The 15136-nt window shown below is 34.7% G+C and overlaps 1 protein-coding gene across 2 annotated transcripts; it reads left to right on the top strand.

Moving 5' to 3' along the window:
• The first annotated feature begins 1165 nt into the window (after window positions 1-1165).
• LOC137403906 (28S rRNA (cytosine-C(5))-methyltransferase-like) lies at window positions 1166-5631 on the top strand. Of its 2 annotated transcripts, none has more exons than XM_068090015.1 (8): window positions 1166-1457; window positions 2003-2191; window positions 2707-2818; window positions 3164-3396; window positions 3611-3726; window positions 3816-3988; window positions 4769-4908; window positions 5306-5631. In XM_068090015.1, the coding sequence occupies exons 1-8, from the start codon at window positions 1365-1367 to the stop codon at window positions 5498-5500; spliced, it is 1251 nt and encodes a 416-aa protein (XP_067946116.1). In that variant the 5' UTR covers window positions 1166-1364; the 3' UTR covers window positions 5501-5631. The 2 variants fall into 2 exon arrangements, with proteins under 2 accessions (XP_067946116.1, XP_067946115.1); XM_068090014.1 differs by having other exon boundaries at window positions 4739-4908.
• Window positions 5632-15136: the final 9505 nt, after the last annotated feature.

Genomic DNA, 15136 nt, shown 5'->3' with positions numbered 1-15136 from the left:
AATTTGTCTTTCAGTTTGAACTATTGGAATCAACAGGAAAGACTAGTTATAGGTGTAAGGTTGAGATAATATTACCTTTAACTACCTGCAATTCATACATTCCCATTCACCCTAGTACAGAGTTTATGTCCAATATAACAAATATTGACCACTGGAAACTAATAAAGCTATATTGTATGATATATTGGATTTTTTAAAAGCACGTGTCTTTGACTTAAACTTTCTACATGAGAAACAAAGATTAGACTTGAAAAAAGAGAGAACAGACATTTGCAAAGATACCATAGTTTTTATGGTTAGAAACATCCTGAAGGCAAAGTATATACAAGCGATGTGTTGTTGTCCTAGCCACTAAAATATATCAACTGCAAAAAAGTTCCTGATTAATTTATCACGTAAGCCTCAAAGAAAACATTGTTAGTGTTAGAAGGAAATGATGGTACCTCCATTTCTCAAAGATGCATGCAAATGTATGCATAAAAATCAATGTATGATTGCGTACAATCAGGCAATACTTATTGCTAAAATTGACAGTCAATGCTGTCAGATTGGTTTGTATGTGATTTGAGCAGTATTCTAAAGAGGCAATAAATATGATCTAAATATTGATCAAAAAGCAACACAAGCTAGGTTTCTTTACAATAGCATGACTTTTGAAACGAGGTTACCAGATTTTAAGTCTAAATCGGCGAAATAAGGCGAAAAGAGAAATAGTTCATAATTAAACTGACAATTTTTATCCTAATTACAATGCATATTAGTAGTCGCGAGTACTACGTGCGTATTACTCATGACAATAAATAATATTATACTAAACGGTTTTGTTTAAAAAGCTATGAAGGAGGAAAATACTGCCTATGGGATCTACAGTCAGCACTAAATTTGTTTATCGTTTTTAATTTATGCTTTAGACTGGTATTCAAAAATACAAGTTTTACTATGTACTAATATAATATCAAATAAAGTAACATTATGGCTGCTTTGGGTAATACTAAACGGGGCTCCGCTAGAATATCTGTGTACGTTCGTGCATGGCCAGTCAACCAGGAACAGTCCCATCTGTGTTAACACCGGCAATAACACCGCATAGTTGTTCCTTCTGTAACGCGGAAAACAATCGTAAATTTAGCGAATCCATCTCAACCTTTTTTGCGAAAATAAATTTTCTCAATGCTTCTAAAATATAATATAGAGCGATAGCATGACGCCTGATATTTTTTGTATTGTGAGCGTTCAACTACTGTATTGCGTTGGTTGAAATTATCTGAGAGTGTATTTAAGTTGTAAATGTTTTTCTTTAGGGTTACACAGTTATTGTTAAGTTTAACCTTCACGCCTCGTTTCTGTGTACCACCAAAATAGCAATGTCTTTACCGTTTCTTGCTGCTAGTATTTTACGCGACATAAATTCGAAAAAATCTACCGTAAAAACCGCAGTTTATTCGACTGTTTATCAGGTAAATGCTCGTTTTAGTTCCTATCTATTCTGTTAGTCTAGTATCCTGTAAGAGCCCTGTTTGAATGTAATAGGTATATATGATGTTATAATGCTTATGTATTGTTTACAACATGCCTTTGTTATGTTAGTGCCTTAGAAAATTTAATTACTACTAATTATTTGAGTTTGATATTTTGGTGTCTCAAAAAGCTTTATTGCATTACAAATGTGTTTGATTTTGTTTTATTTTGGCCTACCTATCAACGAGTTCAATATACAAGTAGCTATCTAGATCACTAGTTAATCTTTCTTGATCATTCTAGATCTTCTTCATCCCACCTGCATATAAATTTCCAAAACTATTCAAGAATGTGCAGGCAAAAACTTAAGATTATTTCCAATGGAAGATATGCCATATATGCTTACAATACATAGTTGCAGAGCAAAAATCAGGGCATCCTAAAAAGTTTAAAAATTGTAGCAATACACTAACATCATCAACTCGTTTGTATTTTTTGTAATCTCACAGTGAGTTATTGTATTACCTCCGCCATGATATTGCAGAACAAGAAGCAGTTGATGTCAGTTGTTTGTGAATGTCTGAGACACGCTTCAATATTACGGGAAGTTTTGGAGCTTAGTAGTTTTCAGCTATGTGATAAAAGGTTCAAGAAGAATGAAGAGCTAGCACTTGTTGTTTTGCACCAGCATCTGTTTGGGAAGGGGTTGAATGGCTGCTACTCTAAGTTCAAGGTGCACTTTACTCACATCTTCAAGTTCTCCCATACAAGAATAGCAAGTGTTGGAGAGAGGTTGATACTTTGGTTTGCTTTTCTTGTGGAAACTAAAATATATGCTTTTTCTAAAGGTGTTAATATAAGCTGTAATAGATTTCGTTTGATCCCACAATGATAAGTTGAACCTCTTCATGAAGCTTGTGCTTTTAGATATTTTGATTTTAGTGCAGAGTATTTGCATTCATGAGATAGACTTGTGTGTTTTACAATTGAGTAGAAGAAAATTGAAATACCAACGACACGGCCCTGATTTTGTTTGGAAGCTCTTTCAACTAACGCTCTCTTGTAGGCTTTAGTAATTACGCTAGTCACGTATCATGGCTTAGAATCTGCCAACTTTTGTTACTCATCCATATTATTTTTGGAAGAATAGATGTCACATTTTGTGAAATTTGCTATCCCTAGACCCTGGAACAAACTTTTTTATAGACTTCCTGTAGCAATATTATATTTAATTTTTCTTTCGAATAGAAAACGGTCGACAGTCAAAAGTCTGCAATACACTCAGCAACAGTGAGAGTTAAGTTAAGACACAAAGTCAAATCATTGAATGAGATAGTCAGCTCCAGTTCTAATATCCCAGGTATTATTCTGTAGTACCTGTTCGTTTAGTTGTCTGTTTTATATTCGTCTTCTGTCCGCTTTATTCACATCTGAATCCTACAACACCGATATTTGTTGTTTCCTCTGTTCAGCTCTTTTTTGCACTCATAGAATCCCCAATTTTTTTCTCACTCAACTGGTTTCTGCTTATATGTTGTTCTGAGTTTTTACTGTTTTGATATTTCAAGTTACAATGTATTGAAACAATCTTTTGAAAAACAAACTGTCATGGCATGGCTTCCTCGCACTCAGAACTACATGGTTCTTTGATCATAACTTGGACTACTGTCAAATTTGTTTTTAAATCTAGTGCTATCATTCACAGTGCTTCCACGGTACATTCGAGTGAATACTATCGTTGCTTCAGTATCAGATGTTCTCTCCACATTCAAGTCTTCAGGCTATGAGTATATCGATCTTGATAATGCAGACTCGCAATCCTCAAGTAGTTGGGTCAGTGTTGACCCAGATATTAGCAACTTACTCACCTTACCAACTTCCATAGATCTTCACAATCATAATCTCTTGCTGAACGGCAGCATTATACTACAAGATAAGGTAAGGGTCTTTTATTAAAGGGTTGATAATATTAGAAATAGATGAATTGTCCCCTACAGTTTATAAGCATTGAATCGTCCAGTCATGTTCTATAATTTCAACTGTGAGCCATTACTTTTAGTTTAGGCACTAACAATAACCTTAGTCAGTTGCCCAAACCTATACAGTTGGTTGAAAGTAAATATTTTATGGATTCATGGTTCTGTTGCTACAGGCCAGCTGCTTGAGCTCCTTCGTTTTGAATCCTCCTTCTGGCAGTCATGTGATTGACGCTTGTGCAGCTCCTGGAAATAAAACATCTCATTTAGCCGCTATTATGAGCAATACGGGGTAAGATCAGAGATCAGTTTACATGTTTAGCCGCCGTGTGTATAAAATTAATCACATGCTTTTGCAAATCCGTGACATATCTTTTGCAGGCTGATAACGGCATTTGAAAAGAACAAGAAACGCTCAAAGATTCTTGAAAGCATGCTAAGTAAAGCCAAGGTTACATGCTCTAAAGTGATCAATGCTGACTTCACTCAGTGTGATGTTACTAAATACAGTGATGTAGAGTATATATTGGTAGACCCTTCGTGTAGCGGATCAGGTAAAGCTTTGGTTTACCTCTGTAACATTATCATTCGAGCCTAATGCAACTTATCAAATTTTACTCTATAATGATTTTGTTGCTGGTGTTTAATACTCATTCGTTTCTGTCATTGTCGCGCAGTAAGTCATTGAAGCTGTCAAAGTGTGCATATCTCAGCCAAAACAATCGAAGTTCGTAAAAAATTGGCAAGACAGCCCCCAACTGATATCTAAAAATTAGCGTTATTCCAGTTTTTTGTCCTATGGGTGCGCAATTCTATTTGCTGCGTTTTAATTATAGTCGAATTCATTGTTTATGAAGCGATAATGTAAATACTACACTCACTAATAATATCTTGTTCAATAAAGATGCAGTTCTGTTGATCCTGGCCGAAGGATTTGCATGCAGCTCGGGCTATTTGGTTGCAAGCTTTGGCTTTCTCAAACAAAGCTTATCCATAAGTACACCATTTCAGTAAAACTAGGGTTTAAAAATTTTCCATTGTATTTCTCATTTGCATCTTTTTAGAATTAGTAAAACTATATAATTAGTTTCAAATCGAAAAACTATCTATTAAGTTAGAGTGTGTTCTTATTAACAAGTGCAGACAAATCCCCAACCATTATAAAGCTCCTAATTTTTTAATTGATTTAATTAATAGTATTTTTTATTTAATAACTGATACATTTTTTTGTTATAGCTAGCTTTCCCATTCATTCCTGTTATTGCATGTTTTATTTTCATCTCCATTAATTTGCTATGGCATAGGTATCACTGGCAGGCTTGGTTCTATTGAAGAAGACAACTCCTACTCAGAAGAACGTCTTGAGAAGCTCGCTTCTTTTCAGTCAGTTATATTAAAGAAAGCTCTTTCTTTTCCTCGAGTAAAGAAAGTTGTGTACTCAACCTGCTCAGTGCATAGCAAGGAAAATGAGCAGGTGGGTTTACTAGTATTTTCATGACATTATATTAATCAGATAAGGCAGTTGGGTCTTTATAACTTTGAGATGATGTTTCCTTGGTTACCAAGGTCATCTATACAAGTTGTCTGGGCATCAAACAGATTTTATCTCTGTACCGCTGTATAAGTTTTCCTACTTTGTATGGCCTGGACATTTTATGTTGCTAGACGTGATTACAACCTTCAAAAACCTAATTTCTGCATCATTTAAAGACATTTGCTATAAGATGCTATTACCACCAGCTCCTATTTATAATCAATCTTAAAAAATTTTTCTTACCCTATCTAAGATCAACTTTGAGGCATTTGTCGAAGCTCATATCTTTTTTCGTACGCTTCTGTAAGTTGTTTGAACATCTTTGCTGGTTTCACAGGTGGTGAGGGATGTGCTTACCCAGATGGAGGGCCGGTTTACACTTGAAGAAGCCTTACCAAGCTGGTCTCATCGAGGAGAAACGTTAGATGAGGAGTTTCCATTAGGGGTCAACTGTATTCGAGCCTCTCCACAGACTACTAAAACTATAGGCTTCTTTTTAGCCCTTTTCACCAAAACTTCAGATTTCTCGTAATTTCTATATATTTTCATGACTACTTTTTATGTTCCTTTTACACTTGAATAGCCAAACTTGTCATGTCAGGTTTTTGTTACAATTGTTGTTAGCAAGTTTGGTGGTTTCTTTTTAGTTGATACCAGCTGATATGAGGCTGATAAATGTTCTGAATAAAAGTCTGGTCAAACCCTATTATATTGATAGTTGACTATTTGTCATAATTATGAGACTTGCTATTTGTTACTTGCTATTACGTCAACTTGAAGCCATTTCAGTGCCTCTTTCGAGATGTTTCAATAAAGAGCTATTCAAACCAGCTACCTTCAGGTTTTATACTAGAAAAAGCTAGTTTCGTAAAAGATCGTTTACATCAAACTCTGCAGCATACCAGTAAAAATAACTTTGGTCAAAAACCACATCATGAAATTAATCATCTTTTTTACATCTCACATGTTAAAAATTACATGCACTACAATTTGAAAATTAGTACTAAAATAGTAGTGCTAGGGCTGTATAATACATTCATTATTATTTATTAATTGTGTCAATGGTTTCTGTTCTAAAAGAGAAAATCAAAGAGTCAGAGGGGAATTGTGAATAAAACACCCAGCTCGTCCATCACCTGTAATATGGTGGTTCAAATAGTAGTAGATCGATCACTTTTAAAAAAACCGTGTTTTTCTATATTGGGAGATATATGCCTGTCATATTTGCGAGGGTTCTTTTATTACAAAATTGGGATACCCGGCACTGAGAAAATATTGTAATGCTTGCCGAAAAGCGAGTTGCCTGACTGTTAAAGTTCAGTTCAAACCACTACAATAGAACATGGTACAATCACACTACTCACTAAAACATAAACTTACTTCGAACATCAACATTAGTAGAGTACCAACACACGTTCTCGTTACATGCATTCAATTCTATTTTCACTCTGTTCACATTGGGAGTCAATACATGGACAAGGCCCAATGATTTGAGCCAGAAACGTATTAGGCTGGGAGTCAAACTGGTCATCAATAGTTCCTTATTAGTGGGTAGAATGACACCTAAGCAAGTTCACCGGACTGCTCAAAAGTTCTTATCACACATGGCTTCTATTTCCATTAAACAAGCAGAGATCATACTTACAATGCTAGTTGACTACCACAAGCAGCACCACAATGAAGTAATTCCAAATCACATCAGACCGAATGCTGTATGTAACACACGACCTTTTACCTACCGTAATCTCATCTCACAATAAGCTAAGTAGACTACCGTCAACCAGTTCCTAACTCAAAAACAACCTGTTCCTAAAAAATGCAGTGATCTTGTTTTTGTGAATTTTAACGTTAGCTTATAAAGCACTTTGTTTGTAAACTGTAATAATAGTTTTTTGCAGATATACTTTGTTCACACACGAAAACCATTGTATATTCATAGTGTTTACATTTATACCAGCAGAGGATATTGATGATGCTATGGTGTTCATAGACAGTCGTTGCAACAATGATACATAATTTTCAATGTACTGTACTTACTTTCTGTACCTACAGCCCTTTTCCATTCCCATTGAAGTATTACTAAAGATTGATGAAAGTATGAAAGTTTTTTCATAACCGATGCATATGATGAACTAATGTCCAGAAGGATATTTACATGTCTTAGATTGTTAAATAACCTATAGTCGATTCAAATTATAAATGGTATTAGTAGAAATGACAGTATGCATTCACTGAGATGATAGAAACTTTATTACCTACGTTACTAAAATAAGACTATGAGGCCATTGCAAGACTACTTTGATCAAACTGTATGTTTGTACTTAGATAAGTGGTTCGTGGGGAGCAGCAGTGGCTCAGTGGTTAGTGCTCTGGTATATGATCAGTAGGTCAGGGGTTCAAATCCCATGAGAGCCATTAGTGGTGTTAGGAAGGGCATCTAGTCACGATAACTCTCATGAGCAAATGGCCATAGTAAATCCCATGCTATAGGAGGATGGCCATTTTCGCAATTGACCCTTAATGGAAGTTAATAGAAGAAGATAATCATGTTGTTTACCAGATTAATGCTTATTTTAGAAATCTTTCTCGTAAAGGTCTGCATAAAGAGAAAGTGCAAATGAAGCGAGTGAAAGTTCGACAAAATTTGGGCTCAGATGTTTATGGAGTTGCTGCTAACTCTCTGAAAGAGTACATCAAAGAGGGATGTCGCTTCCTTAAGGTACATGTAGTTATCAACAATAGATTTATCAATAGATGCGTACATGAACAGGAAGCAAATTTTGTCCCAACTTTTAGTATTAAAACTAGTCTATGCTACATGTAGAATAAAGATCTAAAAGAATTTTAAAAGTTACTATAACAAATTCTAGCAAAAATAAAAAATGGGAGAAACAGTTCTCTTCTATTTTTACCGACTGTAACAAAAATAATACTCTAAGTATTCGAGGCTAACCTCAGCTTCGTTCAATTTAGTGGAAAACTGAAGTTTTGGTTGAAATCTGAAGCTGGAAAATCTGGAGTATTTTTGGTCAACATCTGATTTGGTTTGAGATGGTAAACTTTATAAAGCTGGATTTGTGGTTGTTTTCTCATTCTCTTAATGTTCTTGTTAGCTGTTCTCTACTGTAACATTTTACAAAATAGCTGAAAAACAAGCTACAAGCTACAAAAATCTATATTTCTCAAAGTTGGTCTGTCCGAGTGTGTGTTTGTCCAGCTACATGTACACCTATATTCTTGGATTAAAAAATTTGTATCGCAGAAGAATTGATCTCAGCCCTCTCACTCACGGGTCCAATGCCTTACCAATTAAGACGCACAAGCTTGATGCATTCATTAGGCGGTATATATCACTATATGGGAGCAAATACGCTTCCGTTGTCCGTTACGACACAACGTGGTGGCGCAACATCATGGAGAGCGGTAGCATAATTTTATGCCTACTCAATTGTGTGAGCAAGTAGTTAGCTTACTATCCAGTGCACTACACATCCAACTGGCCTTACTATGGAATAATTGTGTACATCATCTTTATTGCACAAGTCAAACTTTAATACTCAGTGATTATAATAGCTTGCTTTGTTTGTCAGCCAATACTCTTATAATGTTTGTATTTGTAGAATATATATAATATTTTTATATATATTCTTATAATATTTGCAGTACAACGAATAAGCATTTTAAAGAACTTATAATATAAAAGCAAGCAATTTCAGAGTCGTCTATTCATCTTGGTGTTTAGATCGCCGACGGCTTCAGTTCAGAGAAGTTATTTAGCCTTTTAAAAAGTTGAACAAAGAGTTGTAGCTTTTTAAACAAACATAACCTTTAGCTGAATGCTGGTTCCGTTGATACTCTCGTACCTTGCAACTATTTTTGTAACTTTTTAATAATGTTATTTTGTATATTTGATCTTTTTAACTAGTGTTTGTTTTTTTTATGTCTGTCCCTCCTGGAGATCACAATCTTTTTTCATGTTCTTTCATAGTTTCTCTTTAGCTTTTGTCATCATAATTCTTAGCCATAGGTTTGCACAGACAGTGTGATTATTTCAAACCAATTGTATTTGCTTTAGATTGATAAGAATGATTATCAACATGTCGTACATGAATATGCAATTGTAGAAGATAACGACTACTTTGTCAGCTTGCCAATTGATAGCCTTTTCATATTCACCACACAATCTGGTGAAAAAGGTATGTTCACTACATTATCTCTATTTATTACATGACGAACACTTTGTAAGGTTTAAAAGTTGACTTGCAATAAAATTTACATTACAGTTATTTGGTATGAAAAGATTCACCATGTCTTACTCTGTTGTGTTGTAGGTGCCAAATATGTGGAAATGTGATTAGAAGCTCTTAAAAGCTCAAAAAACGAAAAGCCGCCGTAAATTGGAATCTCTTTATTTCGATGACATAGCCATGAAATTTGGTTATTGTCTTGTCACGTGACGTTCTCACGGGAATTGAAAGGCCAATAAAAAGCTCAATATAAAACTTATCGTAGCACTAGTTTATGACAAACACTTCGGGTTTTACCAAAGACCCCGGTATCAAATATAGATGCTCGCTACTTTACAGTTTTATTCGGTTTGGTCTAATCGGCAAGTCGTAATCCAATCATGTGACCCAATACTTCACAAATAATTTTTGCAGCACTTTTCGATTATCATAAGTGACCAACAGGCTCGTCATGATTATCAGACAATGATATGTACTCCTTCAAGCTAAGGCTAAAAAATTAAACAAATTTTCACGGTAAGTTTTAGGATATCACTGCAAAGTGTAAACAGAAACCATCTCTCACAACTTTGTCACATTTGAGCCATTTTGGAAAGAAAATCCAAACTACGGCGGTGTCGTGTGGCTGCGATTTTCTGGTCGTTTTTGAGCTTTTAAGAGCTTGTAATCACATTTCCACATATTTTGCACCTAAAACACAGCAGAGTAAGGCATGGTGAATCTTTTCATATCAAATAACTGCAATGTGAATTTTGTTGCAAGTCAACCTTTAAGGGTGACTAAAGATAGTACTGTAGACATGAACACAACTATTGAATAATAATATGCTCTGCAGCCTCCAGAGTAAGAGAAACATTGGTCTCTACATCATATGATCATAAACAAAAAACTGTTCATATTAGTTTCACTGTTCTAACATTCATTTAAGTTAGAAGCATCATAATATTTCAATTTAATAAATTATTATTTTGTTAGTGTTACAAGTTCTGGTTGTACAGCAAATACAAGTCTAGTAATCCAGTAATCCAGTCCAGTAATCCCTCCTACGATCAGTGAAAATCTCTGAAATAGAAACGAATTTTTTAGGTTAATTCGTTGATTTTGAGTGTTGAGGGTGTTTAAGAGAAATGAGGAAAGACGTCACAAGTACGTTGCACGTTTGTACTTTACAAAATTTAGAAAAGTAACAACCTGTGACGGCTGCTAGCATAATGATATTTGCGGAGGAATGAGAGTCTTAGGCAAAGCAGTTTTTGAAGGACGCTAAACTGACAGAGAAAGAAGAAGAGATAGCCAGGAGAATTCTATGTCAGTGGAAAAGATTTTTGACATATGAAATAACTGTCTATAAAAAAATTACAGAATTATAAGAAAATTACATTATCTTCAGCCACTTTTGTACTGAAGCTGGATAACGCATTCAAATCAATGATAATATAATATGTAAGCATTATGAATAGCCTGTTTTACATTAACATATGTAAAGGTGAGGGTGGGTTTTTCATGGATAACAGACAGTGATAGTAGACCGGCAGATTTTATTGACAGGTTGCTATTGACAACGCAAACATCAGCAAGCAGCTAGCTTGTCTCTCTTTAGATAAGCAAACAATCAATAGCATTCTATTGTGAGCCTTTTTAGAGCAACTTTTGTACTGAAACTGGATATCATGTTCAAATCAATGAGATTATAATATATGTAAACATTATGAGTAGCTAGTTTTGTGAGAATAAAGGGGACAGGGAGGGGTGGGTTGTTCATGCATAGCACACAGTGAAAGCTTAAACTTTCTTGACAGGTTTCCAGTGACAACGCTGCCGGCAGCCAGCTTTGTTATACATGTATTTGCATATAACAAGTGGACACAACTCTTCTGTATCATTTAGTGAGTAGTCTGTTTGAAATGATGCTGATCTTTTTCTCTAGTTGGCTTTGTTTGTTTCAATGTACTGTACTGTTATGTACTGCTGTATCTGTGGCAGCTTGATAATCCAGCCTTGTTTACTCGGAGTCTTGTATGTTCTATATGATAAATAGAGAAGTGCAAAAATAGACTGTGTTGTGTTTTAATAAAATATGTTCAAAGGTCATAAAAAACAAATACTTCATAAGTTTTATTTTCACTCATTTTAACATAAATATTGAAGTATCGAAATCTAGTCTATGCTAGGTTAAAGATCTAAATGAATTTTAATCAAAAAGCACAATAACACATTCTAATAGAAATGAAAATGAAAAAACGTTTCTTTTCTATTTTTACCAACTTTAACCAAAGTAATACTACAGGAAGGTATTAAAGGTTAGCCTCAGCTTCTTTCAGTTTAGTTGAAAGCCAAAGTTTTTGTTGAAATCTGAAGCTTAAAAATCTTGAGTTTTTTCTGGGCAAAATCCGATTTGATTCCAGATTGGAAAATTTATTAGGCTATATGAGTTATAGTTATTTTCTCCTTCTATTTAAGGTTCTTGTTAGCTATTTTCGGCCATAATTTTTACAAAAGAGCTGAAACAATTTATATGTATAGATCTCAGTGTTTGTCATCTCGTCTGTCATTCGTAGTTATTATTGTAATTATGAGACTTGCTATTTGTTACTTGCTATTACGTCAACTTGAAGCCATTTCAGTGCCTCTTTCGAGATGTTTCAATAAAGAGCTATTCAAACCAGCTACCCTCAGGTTTTATACTAGAAAAAGCTAGTTTCGTAAAAGATCGTTTACATCAAACTCTGCAGCATACCAGTAAAAATAACTTTGGTCAAAAACCACATCATGAAATTAATCATCGTTTTTACATCTCACATGTTAAAAATTATATGCATTACAATTTGAAAATTAGTACTAAAATAGTAGTGCTAGGGCTGTATAATACATTCATTATTACTTATTAATTGTGTCAATGGTTTCTGTTCTAAAAGGGAAAATCAAAGAGTCAGAGGGGAATTGTGAATAAAACACCCAGTTCGTCCATCTCCTGGAATATGGTGGTTCAAATAGTAGTAGATCGATCACTTTTAAAAAAACCATGTTTTTCTATATTAGGAGATATATGCCTGTCATATTTGTGAGGGTTCTTTTATTACAAAATTGGGATACCCGGCACGGAGAAAATATTGTAATGCTTGCCCAAAAGCGAGTCGCCTTAGTGTTAAAATTCAGTTCAAACGTACATGTACTACAATAGAACATGGTACAGTCACACTACTCACTAAAACATAAACCTACTTCGAACATCAACATTAGTAGAGTACCAACACACGTTCTCGTTACATGCATTCAATATATCCATTTTTACTCCGTTCACATTGGGAGTCAATACATCGACAAGGCCCAATGATTTGAGCCAGAAGCATGGTATGCCGGGAGTCAAACTGGTCATCAATAATTCCTTATTGGTGGGTAGAAAGACACCTGAGGAAGTTCACAAGACTGCTCAAGAGTTTCTATCGTACATGGCTTCTATTTCTATCAAACAAGTAGAGATCATACTTACAATGCTAGTTGACTACCACAAGCAGCACCACAATGAAGTAATTCCAAATCACATCTTACATCAGACCAAATGCTGTGTGTAACACACGACCTTTTACCTATTCACCTATCTTAATATCATTGTACAATAAGCGAAGTAGACTGCCGTCAACCAGTTCCTAACTCAAAAACAACCTGTTCCTAAAACATGCAGTGATCTTGCTTTTGTGAATTTTAGCGATAGCTGATAAAGCATTTTGTTTGCAAATTGTAATAATAGTTTTTTGCGGATATACTTTGTTCACACACCAAAAAATAATCGTACATTCAATGATAGTGTTTACATCTATACCAGCAGAGGATATTGATGATGCTATGGTGTTCATAGACAGTCGTTGCAAGAATGACACATAATTTTCAATGTACTTACTTTCTGTACCTACAGCCCTTTTTCATTCACATTGAAGTAATACTAAAGATTATTGCATTAAAGTTTTTCTCATAACTGATACATAGGATGAACTAATGTCCAGAAGGATATCTACATGTCCTAGATTGTTAAATAACTTATAGTTGATTCAAATTATAAATGGTATTAGTAGAAATGACAGTATGCATTCACTGAGATGATAGAAACTTTATTACCTATGTTACTAAAACCAGAATGTGATGCCATTGCAAATCAACTTTGATCAAACTGTATGTTTGTACTTAGATGAGTGGTATGTGGGGAGCAGCTGTGGTTCAGTGGTTAGTGCGCTAGCATACGATCAGTAGGTCAGTGGTTCAAATCCCATGAGAACCATTAGTGGTGTTAGGAAGGGCATCTAGTTACGATTGCTTATGCGCTAAATCTCAGTAGTATGGTCATAGTAAATCCCATACTTTAGGAGTATGGTCAATTCCGCAAGTGACCTTTAAAGGTTAACAGAAGAAGACAATCATGTTGTTTACCAGATTGATGTTTATTTTAGAAATCTTTCTCGGAAAGGTCTGCATAAAGGGAAAATGCAAATGAAGCGAGTGAAAGTTCGACGAAATTTGGGCTCAGATGTTTATGGAGTTGCTGCTAACTATCTGAAAGAGTGCATCAAGAAGGGATGTCGCTTCCTTAAGGTTGTTATCAACAATAGACTTATCAATAGATGCGTACATGAACAGGAAGCAAATTCAGTCCCAACTTTTAGTATTAAAATCTAGTCTATGCTAGATTAAAGATCTAAAAGAATTTTAAAAGTTACTATAACAAATTCTGGCAAAAATAAAAAATGGGAGAAACATTTCTCTTTTATTTTTACCGACTGTAACAAAAATGATACTCTAAGTATTCGAGGCTAACCTCAGCTTCGTTCAATTTAGTGGAAAACTGAAGTTTTGGTTAAAATCTGAAGCTGGAAAATCTGGAGTATCTTTGGTCAACATCTGACTTTTTTTGAGATCAGAAACTTTATAAAGCTGAGTGATGGTTGTTTTCTCATTCTCTTAATGTTCTTGTTAGCTGTTCTCTACTGTAACATTTTACAAAATAGCTAAAAAACAAGCTACAAAAAATCTATATTTCTCAAAGTTGGTCTGTCCGAGTGTGTGTTTGTCCAGCTACATGTACATCTATATTCTTGGATTAAAAAATTTGTATTGCAGAAGATTTGATCTCGGCCCTCTCACTCACGGGTCCAATGCCTTACCAATTAAGTCGCACAAGCTTGATGCATTCATTAGTCGGTATATATCGCTATATGGGAGCAAATACGCTTCCGTTGTCCGTTACGACACAATGTGATGGCGCAACATCATGGAGAGCAGTAGCATAATTTATGCCTACTCAATTGTGTGAGCAAGTAGTTAGCTTACTATCCAGTGCACTACACATTCAACTGGCCTTACTACGGAATAATTGTGTACATCATCTTTATTGCACAAGTCAAACTTTTATACTCAGTGATTATAATAGCTTGCTTTGTTTGTCAGCCAATATTCTTATAATGTTTGTATTTGTAGAATATATATAATATTTTTATATATATATTCTTATAATATTTGCAGTACAACGAATAAGCATTTTAAAGAACTTATAATATAAGAGCAAGCAATTTCAGAGTCGTCTATTCATCTTGGTGTTTAGATCGCCGACGGCTTCAGTTCAGAGAAGTTATCTAGCCTTTTAAAAAGTTGAACAAAGAGTTGTAGCTTTTTAAACAAACATAACCTTTAGCTGAATGCTGGTTCCGTTGATACTCTCGTACCTTGCAACTATTTTTGTAACTTTTTAATAATGTTATTTTGTATATTTGATCTTTTTAACTAGTGTTTGTTTTTTTACGTCTGACCCTCCTGGAGATCACCATCTTTTTTCATGTTCTTTTATAGTTTCTCTTTAGCTTTTGTCATCATAATTCTTAGCCATAGGTTTGCACAAACAGTGTGATTATTTCAAACCAATCGTATTTGCTTTA

The sequence above is a fragment of the Watersipora subatra genome, chromosome 9, assembly GCF_963576615.1.
Source record: "Watersipora subatra chromosome 9, tzWatSuba1.1, whole genome shotgun sequence".
Lineage (NCBI taxonomy): Eukaryota > Metazoa > Bryozoa > Gymnolaemata > Cheilostomatida > Watersiporidae > Watersipora > Watersipora subatra.
Note: the sequence above shows the minus strand (reverse complement) of the source record. Positions and strands in the feature narration are given on the sequence as shown.